The sequence below is a fragment of the Alexandromys fortis genome, unplaced genomic scaffold, assembly GCF_014885135.2.
Source record: "Alexandromys fortis isolate MF-2015 unplaced genomic scaffold, M_Fortis_MF-2015_v1.1 scaffold_62, whole genome shotgun sequence".
NCBI classification, from domain to species: domain Eukaryota; kingdom Metazoa; phylum Chordata; class Mammalia; order Rodentia; family Cricetidae; genus Alexandromys; species Alexandromys fortis.
The window spans coordinates 5317489-5330731 of NW_026067942.1; the positions used below are offsets into that span (position 1 = coordinate 5317489).

Below are 13243 nucleotides of genomic sequence, written 5' to 3' on the forward strand. Positions count from 1 at the left end.
TGTGGGCATCTAGGATTTTGCCACCCAACTTAACTGGTCACTAAGATGAGTGTGTGTTACTGGGGGGGGGGGGGCACAGCTACTTTACTATGTGGTTTAAAATACAGTTCTCTGAGGTGCAAGGAGTCTAGCCTTAGACGTACATTAGTCTAACAGGATCACATTCTTGGGCAGATTACTGCCCAAGTGTTCCTACCTTCTTCCCTTCCCTTCCTCCGGCCCAGCAGCTCTGCTTCAGTCGCTCTGAGCAAAATGCACAGCCAGCTGGGAGTACGGGGCACAAGTGCGGGGCTCAACTTTTGGTGCACTGAATGCCAGCTTTCGAAAAACTGAGACTGACCCAGCAAACAAGCTCAGACTCAGATCTAAGACCTCGGTGTCTTTGCCTTTGCCTGAGACATTCTCGTCTTCATCAGGGTGGGAAGAGATTCTTGGGCTTAGTAGCCCAAGAGGCCTCGTGCTTGTGGCTTCTGCTCACTTTACCAACAGCTGCCCTGGAGGAATGAGAGCATACTTCTATCATCCTGGGGACCGGAACTTCGGTGCAGCCTCTGGAGTGGGCTCTGCTACTAAAATGTCAACCTCTGTCATCAAGACTATTGCTCAAAATCCTCAATTTAGTAGCAGCCAACTTCATTGCTAAATTTTATATCATCTGCTAATTTATTATACAAGAGACATGTCTCTACCTGCCCCCAAATGCTACTATCCCCCTGCCCAAGACAACCACAAAATTGAAAAAAAAAATATTGAAAGGACTGACTGACAGAAGAAAAAAAAGTTATGGATTAAAAATCACTGGTGTACAGGACAGATGTGCTAAAAATATAATTGACATCTCTACCTAAGAGTTAGGGTCAGGATGGAAAAGCGCCACTAACAGGGCCGTTTTTAGATAGCCGAGTTTTGGATTTAACTGTGTTCTCTCGTTTTCCAAAATAATTTGCTTTGTGTATGTCAGGACAAAAGATTTCTGTGTTTGGCTGAGCAGAGGTCACTCATGCGTACAGGCAGCTGCCCCAGCCTACAGAACAGACCTTGGTGATACAGAGAGGCTGACGCCGTCGGAATACATCAGTACCTGCCCATTTCCTCTGAAAAAGTTTCAAAATTAAAGACAGAATGCAAGCCCTCCTCACAACCATCGCTATCCCACAGCCTCAGTGGTGGCGTCCTTGCCTTCCTGAGATCTAGTCACGCCTTTGCAGCCACGGTGGCCTCCAAAGCAGTGAGAATTCTGGATGGAATCACAGGTCTGAAAACTGGCTTTTCTCCTCATCTCTGTCCTGAAACTTACCATCTTTATACAATTCAGGATTTAGAAGGTGTCACCCCCTGCCCCCCCCCACTCCATCTGCTCTCCAGAAAGGAGACAAGACAGTCACAAGGAAGAAAGGCAGACGGAAACACTGCTGGGAGACGGCCTTAGAGATAGTTCCTAGGGGCAATTATGCACTTGTCAAAGTTGCAGCGATGCTGGAGTTAGTGTTTAACTTTCTCTGCAATCGGAAACACACAGTGTATGGATCCCACAAGGCTATTATGATGAGTATTAGGAAAGACTACACCCTTAAGAAGGTACTGGCTGTACACTGTTGTGTATGCCTGTCATCTGAACACTTCAGGAGACCCAGGACAGCCAGGGCTACAAGAGTCAAGCCCTGCCTCAAAGTCCCCAAACCCTAACAAAACTAAACCCCACAGAACATGCCAAAAACCATACTGACATAGGCCACCCTAGACATCCTGTATAGTGTGGGTGGCTACGCTTGTGAGGGGGACCTCCTTTGGCCTCTTGTTTATGTTTGTTCTTGAGGAGAAAGATAAAAGGATATTGCGCCTCCCGAATAAGGTGAGATGTCGGACATATCTTGAAGATCGCCACACTCAGACTTTATGAGTGACAAAGACAGTCCTTCCGCGGTGCTGGGTGGGTGTGCTGGTGAACAGGGGTGGTGGCTCAGATGGTGGGACGACATCTTGGTCCTCAGACTCGTCGTGTCCCTAGTCAAGTCTAAGGACTCGGGAGAGGCTCTGTCTTTTCCCGAGAAGGAGCCAGAGGGAGCACCTAGTGGACTCTGAAATGGGTAGGCCATCAAGGGCAGGGGAAAGGGGTGGCGGAAGCTAGGGGTGGTGAAGCCGGCTGTGGCAGAGAGAGGCGACTGGTGCAGGGGCTGGTGGTGGCCACCTGTGGTTGGGCCAGAGGCGGATTGCTCGGATGAGTTTTTGCGGACCACCAGGGGAAGTGCTTCTGTCTGGTCTGTGGAACTGGGCATCTGCACATTGCCAAAGGTGTCCAGGGGGTTCGGAATGATGACGTCACCAAAGCATTGCAGGCGCTGGTTGGCCGTATGGAAATTGTGGTTTTCCCCATTGACTGCAAATCTGGCCTGGGGGATCTGGAGAGGTGGAAAGACCTGAGGAACCTGGCGAGAGGGTTTGGCTGAGAAGACTTTGACCACCGTGTCCACGACCTGTGACATGGCCGTGTTCAGCTCCTGTTTTAACGTCTCTGCCAGATGCTTGCCTTCTGGCTGCAAGGAGTTTGGCCCGTGGTCTCTTTCTTTGTTGCTGCTTTCTCGCTTGGGCTTGTTCTCAGCCATCTCCTGCTCCCTGATCAGGGCTCGAGCCCTGTCAATGAACTGCCCCGGGTCCAGCTCACAGAGCTCATTGTCTGAGCGCCCCACCGAGTCCTGGGCCCGTGCATCCAGGATCTCCGATCGCATGCTGTCTTCAGACAGGTCGCCATCTTCATCATTTTCAGAGTCGGTGCTGTCATAGACCTGGTAGAACTTCTCCTGCAGCTGGCGCAGCTGCTTCTGCATGTCTTCCAGCTGCTGTTTCAGCTGTCGGCGCTCCTCTCGCTTCTGTTCTTTTCGGGCTGAAACCAGCTGCTGGAAACTCTGTTGCTGCTGCTGGGGCAGCTTCTGCTTGCGTTTGTTTTCTCTGTAACTTTCTCGGGGACTAACAGACTGCGGGGCCATCTCTCTTTCATTTTCATTGCCCCTTAATGCCACACTGGGGGAATGGCTCATACCCCGGATGATATTCTCAACCCGGGCGCGCTTTGCTCTCAGGTGCTCGTCGCATAAGCGATCCACATCAAACTGGCTCATAGTAGGCCTGCCAAAAGGGGAAAGACACTCTGGGGGGCTGTCTCTTGAAGAGTTGCTGCATATATCCTCCTGATGTACTTCGGAGCCTGTGCTGGAGAGACCGCTGGCTTGGAAACTGGGCTCGGTGCCACCGTTTTTGTTCATGTTATTTTTCAACAGCTGGGAAATTATAGTTGCTCCTGGAAAAGGCATCATGGCATCTTCATACGAGTTTGCCCTCTTCAGCAGCTTGCGGAGTACGTTCGACTTTTCCCCATCTGCGTGTTGCACCACAGAATATTCAACATCCTGCTCTGAGCCTTGGGGATTCATGGCACTGAAAAATGTTGCCCTTGCCTTAGCAAAAAATGCAGATGCTGTCCCTACTGTCCTTTTCACTCCAATGTCAACCCTTCTCCTCTTGGTTTGCCGGCTTAAGAGGGCTGTGCTGTCATGGTCAGGCATCACTGGACAGTTATTGTGCCATCTTCAAAAGCTCGTCAGCTGGGCACAGCTCAAGAATCCCGGGACCCTGGCCAACAGAACAAAAGGACTGATGAATCATTTTCTTTAAATTTCTCCAAATTTCCTGACCTCAATCCTGAATCCAATGCAAAATGCATAGGCTCTGGGATTTATGGCGCATCACAATTATTGCAATTTATCATGAACTCCGCTTGAAATGAAACATTTTTAAATATTTCTGCTCCACTGGTTTAAGATGGATTAAGATTAAAAAAAAGCAAAAACTGCTTAAGCACCAGTAATATGATTCTCTTTCACAAATGCCTAAAATGATACTGTTTATCTTCAGAAGAAATGGCAGATTATAAAAACACAGCCTCTGACGAGCAATTGATTAAATTTGGGGGCATTAAGATTCTTATTCTAAAAGAAGAGGGGCATGGGTTACACTTAAGAAACAGGGTTAAATTTTGAGGCCGTGCGGAATTTGGATAAAGATCTGATCTGGAAAACACTGTGGCTTTCATGTTACTGAAGGAAGGGAAGACTCAGATAGATGCAGATATTTAGCACACACCTTTATTACTGAATTTAGAAATCAATCTTGTCGTATGTGCAATGGGACGAAGGCAGCAACCAGCACCTTCCAGGCATTCCTGGCCTGTTAAGCACTGAGATAAAGGCAGATCCCCATTGTTCAGTGCCGCTTACTTCACACAGCGATGGAGGAGAAGATAGTATCTGTTGATGTGTCTACACATAACAGGGAGATGTTTGGAAATGGCTGCAGTATTCTTTTCGGTGACTGTAACTGTTAGAAAGTTAGATTCTCTGCTGCCACATTTTGGGAGCCAATATGTATAACCCTGCACTACTTGACCCGGCAAGAACACACACATCTTTAGTACCAGTTTTGTTCTGGTAAGATCTGCCAAAACAGTACTTCAAATGGCTAAGAAACTCTTAAACACACACCATTTGTAAATCTTGTTGCTTATGCCAAGAAAAGGAGAGGGTGGGGGAGAGCTAAACAGAAAAAGCAACTGGAGAAACATACAAAAGAAATAAAATATCAATTAAATATATGAGAAAGAAAAATGACTTCTTTGTACAGGAGCTAGCATTGTTTTAGGGGCAAGGTAGAAAAAGGAAACATCCTTGCTTACATTTTATCAAAGGCCCTTGATACATGTGTCACTTAGTAACTAGCTCCAGATTTTATATGCATGCACAAGACAGCACATCTTTTGTTTACAATTAACGTTTTATGAACAAAATGAAAATACTGCCTTCATGCCGGGTTTATCTGATATTGAACTTCGAATTTGCTTAACAGACCACATCTTCACAATAACAGGGTGCATTGCCAAAGGCAGCGTGTGGAGTGCTTGGAATCTCTCCCATCTCTTTCGGTTCACCTGTAAAAACATCTACGTGCTCCCTAGGAGTGCATCTGTGGCTAGTTTTAAAGAATGGCTACCCATGCAAATAGGCATCATTTCAGCATGGAATAATCTGTAAAAATCAAGAAAATGCTCCATGCTTACATGGCAACAATATGTTCTTCTTCTTCTTCTTTTTTTTTAGTGACAAATATTTCACCATGCTGTGTTTGCTCTTGGTGTTTTTCTCTGAAGACAAAAATGTTTTTAGAAGAGCCTGCTTCAGGGTGTCCTGAGGCAAGGTGGTGACTCTTTCTCGAGCTTTCTGTATGTCTGAGGGTAAAACACTTCAAGGCAAAATATCCTGAATTGAGGTTGGAGTTTGGGATCTCAATGACTTTAATACTGTGTTTGAAATTGAGTTCAGAATAAAAGAGACTCCTCACCCACTAATAACACAATTGATCTGGGTATGACAAAACCCAGCAACACATATTTTGCTGACAGCACATTGAGCCTGACAGGTAAAACAGGTGAGGCTGTCAGGTGAGAGCAAGACCAGAAACAGGGACAATTTCCGAGTCACAGAAACACTGGGATGTCGGTGGTTACAAGGAAGATTCTTTTGTACCTACAGCAGCTTTCTTTGCCATCTGAGATTTCTAGTCATTTGTACACGTGTGCAAACCTTTTTTCTCTCTTCAGTATCACCTGCAACGCACATGGACCTCCAGTGAAGGCCGAAGAAGCTCCATGCTGTCTCTTCCCACCCTGTTCACCTTGCTACTCAGACTGGCCTTCCCTCCCGCCCATTTTGGAGTCTGAAGAACACCTCTGGCTCAGAGGCTCCCAGAGGACATGCCAGTGTGTGTGGACCAGCACAAGGTCATCCAGGCATCCTTCCTCTCCCAGCTGCCATTCACCTCTGTGTCAACTGCACTTCCTCTCATGTAGCCTAGGTATCCACAGCTGCTTCCCTGCCTCATGCCACAGCCAAGAGGAGGCTGGGCTCGTCTAAGGTGGGACGGCTCCACTCCTTCATCTTCAGTGGAGAATAAATATTAATTAAACATATGCACTGGGCCCATTGAGACTCAATAGCCTGTAACTCCCTCCAAATCCACCAAGCTAAATTGATTTTTTAAAAAAATCTGAACCAGGTATCATTTAAAAATTAAGTAATGATTTATTTCCATTTTAGGCAAGGAGACTACAAATACCTTAGGTTTCTGTGTAAAATGTCCAACTGAGATGTAAACAACAGAAAAATTAAATGGGAAATATTATTGTATCCAGTAAGACAGGACACTATGTTAATTGGTACACATTGATTTGTTTTCCATACAGCTCAACATTGAAACAGAAATAAAAAGAGAGTGACCATACAACTCAGGGCCATAATCCAGGGGCATTATAGGCAAGATTTAAAAATAATAGGTGGCTGACCTAGTACATGTCTAGCATATTTTACTAAACCAATGTACAAAAATATATTTCCACATCAAAATGCACTATCAAGTGACCATGGCAAAGTTAAAACCGCTACGAACGTTTTCCAAGGGTTTCCTTCATTTTCAACCTGTAGTTCCCAGGACTTTGTGCCCACGGTGCCAACCCACTGAGGTACCCAACAACTTCACATTTCTAAGCATGTGAGCTGAGCTGCGGGTTTCAACTCCAATTACTATGGATTCTTATAATGTTTTCACTTTAACATTGATTTGGAGCTTAAGCAGGCATTATAAAACCTCTGGGCCAGTCCTGGTGAGAAACAGTATAAAAAAGATGGGGAAATAGTGATAACAGGGTCCGGACCAGACAATCACTGTCCCAGTACCTATGCTTCAGAAAGCTCTCCTGAATTCATGTGGAAATCTATGTCCAAATGTTAAATTATCACACACGTGTCGTGTGGGTCAGCATGCAGCCTACATGCACGCTCTAACAGCACCTGTACAACAGCACAACACAGCGGATGCCTCTTGAAAAAAAAAAAAAAAACAGTGGGAAAATAACTTCAAGACACGATCGAGTCAGCTCTAACTGCTCCTAACGGTGCCTCCTTGAAACCCAAAGGGCCTGCATTCTGTTTCCCAAGGAGGAGCAACCCAGAGGACATTGCTGACTTCACGCTGGAACAAATAATCTTCAGCAAAGAATTTCAAAGGAACACAACAATATGAAGCGAAGTGGCTCAGGGCTCAACTTTAATAAAACAAGTTATTTTGAGGAGGGGGTGTGCAACTTTTCCTACATCTCTCTGGAGCCCAGATTCCAGACAAAGAAGTGTTTCATTATGGTGATTATCCAGATAGTTCAGGCAGATCTTCTATGAGCATGGGGAGCGTAAGGCTGGCATGGCTTCCTGCTGCAGTTATTTAGATTTCTGTCTAGGTTGATAAAATTATTTGGAGAAATGGCTTGAATTGTATTTCTTTTACAAAGTCATCTTTAAGGGGCCTTAATGAGGTAAGCTGGTCATATGGTTTCAAGTGGAGTATCATCCTCAATACTAGAAGTCATTCTGAAAGTCAGCCTGAATTCAACAGGGGAAAGTCAGGTACTTTGACTCGCATATACACTAAGTCACTCGCCGACCCCTCCTTGCATTTCTGCTAATTAGCAACTTTTATTTTAGAGATATTTCTACATGCTACGAGGCTAAGAAAACTACTTGGCATAAGTTAATGCTTTAAAGAATTGAGAGATTATTGACAAAAATTTTACATTTCCTTTTACAATAAAAGGTTTCAAATCATAACCATTTCATGTATGAGTCCTCCATGCTATCTGAAATTCCATTCATTTTTCACCAGAAAAACGAACACAGAACTCTTTCTGAGACCTGCCCAAGATATTGATTTCCACTTATTTCAAAGTTACAATTCATCAAATTAGGCAAATACAAGAGTGTGAGAAACAATCCTAAAAAATGCACTCACACTTTTTCTTCTTTTTGCAGAAAAACCAGAATACTCAAAATATCCTTTGAAGCTTTGGAATGCACTAGGCAATAAGACTGGAGAAATTTCTTCTATGTTCCCTTTCAATTTATACAAATACTGAATTTGAAACCTATAACCATGGCCATGCATAATCTGTTTTCACACCATATAACATCACTAGCATTTTATAATTTCTTTGAAAATTCTAACAAGTAAACAATTTTAAAATTGATAGCATATAGTTGAGGCCATACTTGAAGTGATACCAGAAATTTGGGAGAAGGGACTTTATGGGTTTAGAAAAATTGGGAAGGAGCCTGGCAGCTTGCAGAGTGAGTTAGCTCAGGTTGGAAGGGTGCACAGCCTGCTCGCAGAGGGACCTAGCTAGCAAGTGAGCATGCGAGAACAAAGATGTGTATCGTGTATGCACGACTTTTTCCCCACAAGGTGGTGATTAAACTAAACAGAATCCTGCATCATGGGCACACAGAATATCAATAAGTGCCAAGCGTGACTAACGCCTATCAAAAATAAGGCATATGAACATAGCCATGGATGGCATTTTCATTATCAAATAACCTCCAAAAGCATACAAAGAAAGAGCTAGTAGGGGAGGGGTGACTGATGTTTAAGTTAGAAGACTAAGTGACACATACCTGTCATTTTCATGGAAACAGAGATAGCCTCCAAACGACAAAACTAACCAACAAAGACTGTCCGCCATCTGATCTATTCCCACACAACTCAACTCAAGGAAGTAAACTGTTTAACCAGCAGCCTAGAAGATCAAGTTTTGAGAAGCCAGACACCCAGACACAGCACTTACACAAAACTCCCAGCATCTTCCCTGGCACACAAGCAGGCTTCCTTTTTTTCTCTCTGCACGCAGCAGCCTGTGTCATTTGGAAACCACTCCGAAGTTCTTGCAAGAACCTCTTCATAGAACTGGCTGCCCGGGTCTCCCATCAGATCGCCAGAGCCGGGTTCCCTTGCACAGACTCAGCTTCTCCCTCTCCATCCAAGTCCTTTCTAGGACACCAGGCACATGTCTGATACAGAGACAGGCCCAGTTCACTTCATGAGAGTATTTAACACAGGGCTTGAAAGAGTTTAAACACATACCTATTCTTTCTGGGCAGGGAGAAAGCCTACTACAAAGACAGGCTTTAGCAGAAAGTCACACTTGGACACTTGGGAACTGACTTTGGTATTTTGGGCAGTTACAAGCCACCCATTGCTGTCCAACACACACACACACACACACACACACACACACACACAAAGGATCTCTCCGCCCCCCTCTCTGACCGGCCAGACAGGCAGAAACTGAAGGGAGGCAAAGAGAAAGTCAACTCTCTCCACCTGCTATCCTGAAGTGGGGTGTGCTTTTGGCAGACAGAAGCCTGAGATAGGGCCGCCACAGTCACCTGCCAACATCCTTAAGACAAATAAACAAATACTACCCCCACTTCCAAAAAAAAAAAAATCTCATGGCAAGGGCTCAGAACACAACAGCCCGATTCCCATTAGCCTGGCAATCCCATTAACCAGAACCACCATAAATTCATGAACCTCTTCAGTCCTGAAGCCTTGTGGTCTGGAGCTGTACAGAAACACAGGCACCCAGGAAACTTGCACCTGCCTCTCTTGACACAACACACCTGTCCAGCCCTGCCCATGCGCATTCTGCTAACAGACTTTTGTCTGCCTGGTTTAGGAGAGGAAATGATTTTTTTTAACAGAGGGGTACGAGAGGGGGTGGTAAAAGAAAGGAGGGTTGGGGAGGGCAGAGAACCAGACAGGAGACTGACTCTTCAGCCTTGACTTTAAGAGGAGGCCACCCTGGGCCTGCTTTATTTTCATAAGCTTAAGGAGACAACGCAGATATTCTCGGAAAAACATAAGTAAGCAGGTGAGTTTCCAGCCTTCCCCGAGGCGAAGGGCTCTGGGCTGCCAAGAACAGCAGCTTCACTCTCCAGCCAGCCTCTTCAAGACTATCCCTCAGCCCCTCCTTCTGCTTCTGCTCTTAGTCTGCCCAGAGGACTTAACTTCCCAAGAAGCTGGGCAGGGGCAGGAGAATCTGAGTGTGGCTCGATGCTCTCTCCAAGGGGGGGGGGGCGGGGGGGCATCGCTCTCAGCACAGGCGCTCAGTTTTAGCAGGACTGACTGGCTGGCACTGTCGAGGCGACGACAACTTGCTCAGCTGGACTTTGGGTGATGTCTACCGCCCCCCTCCCCCCGTCTCCTCTCCTTGTCTGTTCAGGCAAGATAGCAGCTCTCCCCTGTCCTCCCGCCCTCCAAGCCATTCTACTCAGCAACAACCGCTCTCACCTCTCCGCTCAGCTGGGCTCTTCTCCCTCCCAGTCCTAGGAACTGGGGCAACACTGGAGCACTACCCAGCCGAAGCCGGAGCGCAGCTGCCCACTACCCGAGCGTGCCTGTAATGGCTGGGGGCTTCTCGCCCATGGGCGGCCCAAGCACACCCCGACCCAGGGCCGGCCCTCCGCAGCGCGCGGCGTCCTGAGGCTCCTGGGCCAACTGCCCCTACTCTGTGCCTGCCAGCGAGGCGCACAGACTGGGTGGAGGGGCACCGCGCTCGCTCCTCGGGACTGTCCCTCCTTGGCTGTAGAGCCCGGTGCAAGCTCCCAGCTCTGAACGCGCAGGGAGAGGAAAGTCACCCTGCGCCCCCCCCCCCTTCTCCGCCCTCCTCCCCACGGCCGGCCCTTGGCCCGGGGTTAAAAAGGAGAAGTGAAAGGTATGCAAACACCAAGCAAATAGGAAAAGCCGGGAAGAAAGGCAGCTAGAATAAACAAGACAAAGGGAAGGGACTGGGGACAGGCCCTGGAGTTTCTACCCGGGTACAAGGGAAGGAAGGGGCTGGGAAGACAGCAAGAAATCTAGAAGAACAACAAAAAGGGACTCGGTCCCCCGCGCGGCCCCCTCTCCTGAGGAGAGTAAGAGAAAAAAATAATAAAAATAAAAGGAAGCCAGAGCCTCAGCGCACCCCACGCACGGTACACAAAAGGTGACAAGATCAGCGACAAGTCCGGCAACGCCAGCCTCTCCCCCATCGCCACCACCACCCCAGCCACCGGCAGGCACGAGAAAGAAAGAAAAGCCAAGCGGATCACTTACTCTTCGTAACTGAGAGGAGAGGAGCTCGGAGTTCCACTGAGGCTCCTGCTTAGAAAACTGTTTTTAGAGGCTATTTGATTACGATTCATGTAAATAACACCATTTTTCCCCCTGGAAAAAGAATGTTTACACGGGTGTGAGTAACGGGAGGCTCTTCTCTCTCTCTCTCTCTCTCTCTCTCTCTCTCCTTCCCATTCAAGAACAAGCCAGTGCGAGCGGTTCTGGAAAAGGGGAGGGGACAGCGACCGGGTGAAGATACTTACGCGGTGCGGGCAGCAGCGGGGCGCAGCCACTCTCACTCTCTCTCTCTCTCTCTCTCTCCCTCTCTCTCTCTCTTTCTCTCTCTCTCTTGCGGGCAGAGAGAAGAAACCCACGCGCGCAGGCAGTGATGTCTTACGAGTGATAATTGGCCCAGGGGTCGGTGAGTCTGTGCGAGAGCGAGTGAACCGGGCGAGTGCTGGGACAAGAGGGGAGTAAGGAGGGAGGGGAGGGGAAAGGCGCGCAGGGCAGAGCCCAGAGCCCGGGGAAAGAAGAGAGAAAGCAGAGGAGCGGAGGAGGAGGCGAGGGCTGGAGCGCGGAGCGCGGCGCGATGGCCCGAGGCGCAGCGGGCGCGGCGGTGAAGCTCGTGTGCGTCGCGCGGCTTCCCCAGCTGCAGTGGCGGACGCTTTCCCAGCGCTCTCTCAGCTGAGGGCTCCGCTCCACAACAAGATTTACTTTAAGACACAGCTGAAGGAAACAGGAAGACTGCACGTCACAGTCCCACTGACGTACCCGGCCCCAGCACCCAATCGCGAGGCGCCTTCGGATTCAAGGGGGGATAGCGAGGCAAGAGAACTTGGGAGGAAAAAAATACATATACATATATATAAAAGGGGTGGGGGTGAGGGGCTGGGAAGAGAGGAGGGGAGAGGGGCCCCGTGCTCCCCCGCCCCGGCCTCCAGCCCCGGCCTCCAGCCCCGGCCCCCACCCCGCCCTGCCACTGCTTGGGGCGCCTGGATTGCCGCGCCCCGGCCTCTGCGAGCCATCTGCGGGCGTTGTGCACCGCGGCGCCCGGCTCACACTGGCTCTTCCAGGACGCAGGTCTTTTTTTTTTTTTTTCTTTTCATTTCACTGATACAGATGATGGAGTTCTCCCAGCGGCTGAGCTAAGGGAGCGCTCCCCAGACTGAGGTAGAGGAAGGCACGGAAAACTATACGGGAGAAAAAGTGGAGGTTTAAGGAGGGGGCATAAAGAAAGGAGTGTGTTTGTGGGGGGGGGGATGCAAATCGTTCCGCTTTGGAAACGATCATAGATAATATCAGTAAGAGCTGTCACTCTGGCTTCCTTTTAAAGAGGGTGGGCAAACACAGGTTAGTTTAGGATTTAAAAAATAGGTGTCAGAGATTTCACACCGGGGTCACTAAATCTGATGTTAAAAGCTCTGCCTATTATTGACTGAGTTCCAGTCAGACAGACCCCAAAATTTATAGGACGACGATTCATCCTTGGTTACCTTTAAAAATATTTGAATTGTAGGCAAAGTTGCCACACAAGCTACAGACACCACATCCCAGTCGCTCTTCAGTTCACACACGCCAGGGTGGACCAAAAAATTAGTCCAATATAGAATTGACACAATTTCGAAGTCTGAGTGACAAACTTAAAAGTCTCTCAGGCAAGACAGCTTAAGCGTCAGCATCTCCAACTCTAACGCTTAAAGCCATATAAAAAAGCACATTGGTTTGACATCTTGGATGAAAAATAGCTGCGAAATTTCTTCAGATAACATGGCTATTAAAGAGGGCCTTGGCTTCAGCGACAAACGCTGAAGAAAGCTTCCCGCTGTTGCTGGAATGTCCCCTTCCCTGGGCACAGTTAATGGCAGTGCTTACTAAGGAGACAGCGTGGATTGAAGCACCTCAGAAAGCCCGAAGCTCAGCAGAGCTACAAAGCACTGGTAACGTTCATACCTAGGAGACCGGACACTTTTTAGAAAGGGTGGTGTGGGGACAAATATTTTTTTTCCCCGAGTCCCTCCAATTCAATCAGATCAAAGGTTGAACCGTGTTGTGACAGAGTATGGAGGAGACTGAGTGCACCGCTACCGTCGTCTGCCACGCACACACTCTTTTCTAGGACGTTCCGATTTCAGTCTCCAATTCATCAGACTGGGAGAGTGTACTAATCCCCTGTGACTTGGACAGCTGTGTGTGTGTGTGTGTGTGTGTGTGAGAGAGAGAG

The 13243-nt window shown here is 47.9% G+C and overlaps 1 protein-coding gene across 10 annotated transcripts in view; it reads right to left on the reverse strand.

Moving 5' to 3' along the window:
* Positions 1 to 13243, reverse strand: part of Prox1 (prospero homeobox 1) — a 55397-nt gene that overhangs the window by 39388 nt on the left and 2766 nt on the right. For 2 of the 10 annotated variants that reach the window (XM_050148197.1, XM_050148199.1), the window contains one exon: positions 1834 to 3627. In XM_050148197.1, the coding sequence (XP_050004154.1) occupies positions 1834 to 3560 (1727 nt within the window). In that variant the 5' untranslated portion in view covers positions 3561 to 3627. The other 8 variants (XM_050148196.1, XM_050148194.1, XM_050148200.1 and 5 more) reach the window with 8 other exon arrangements.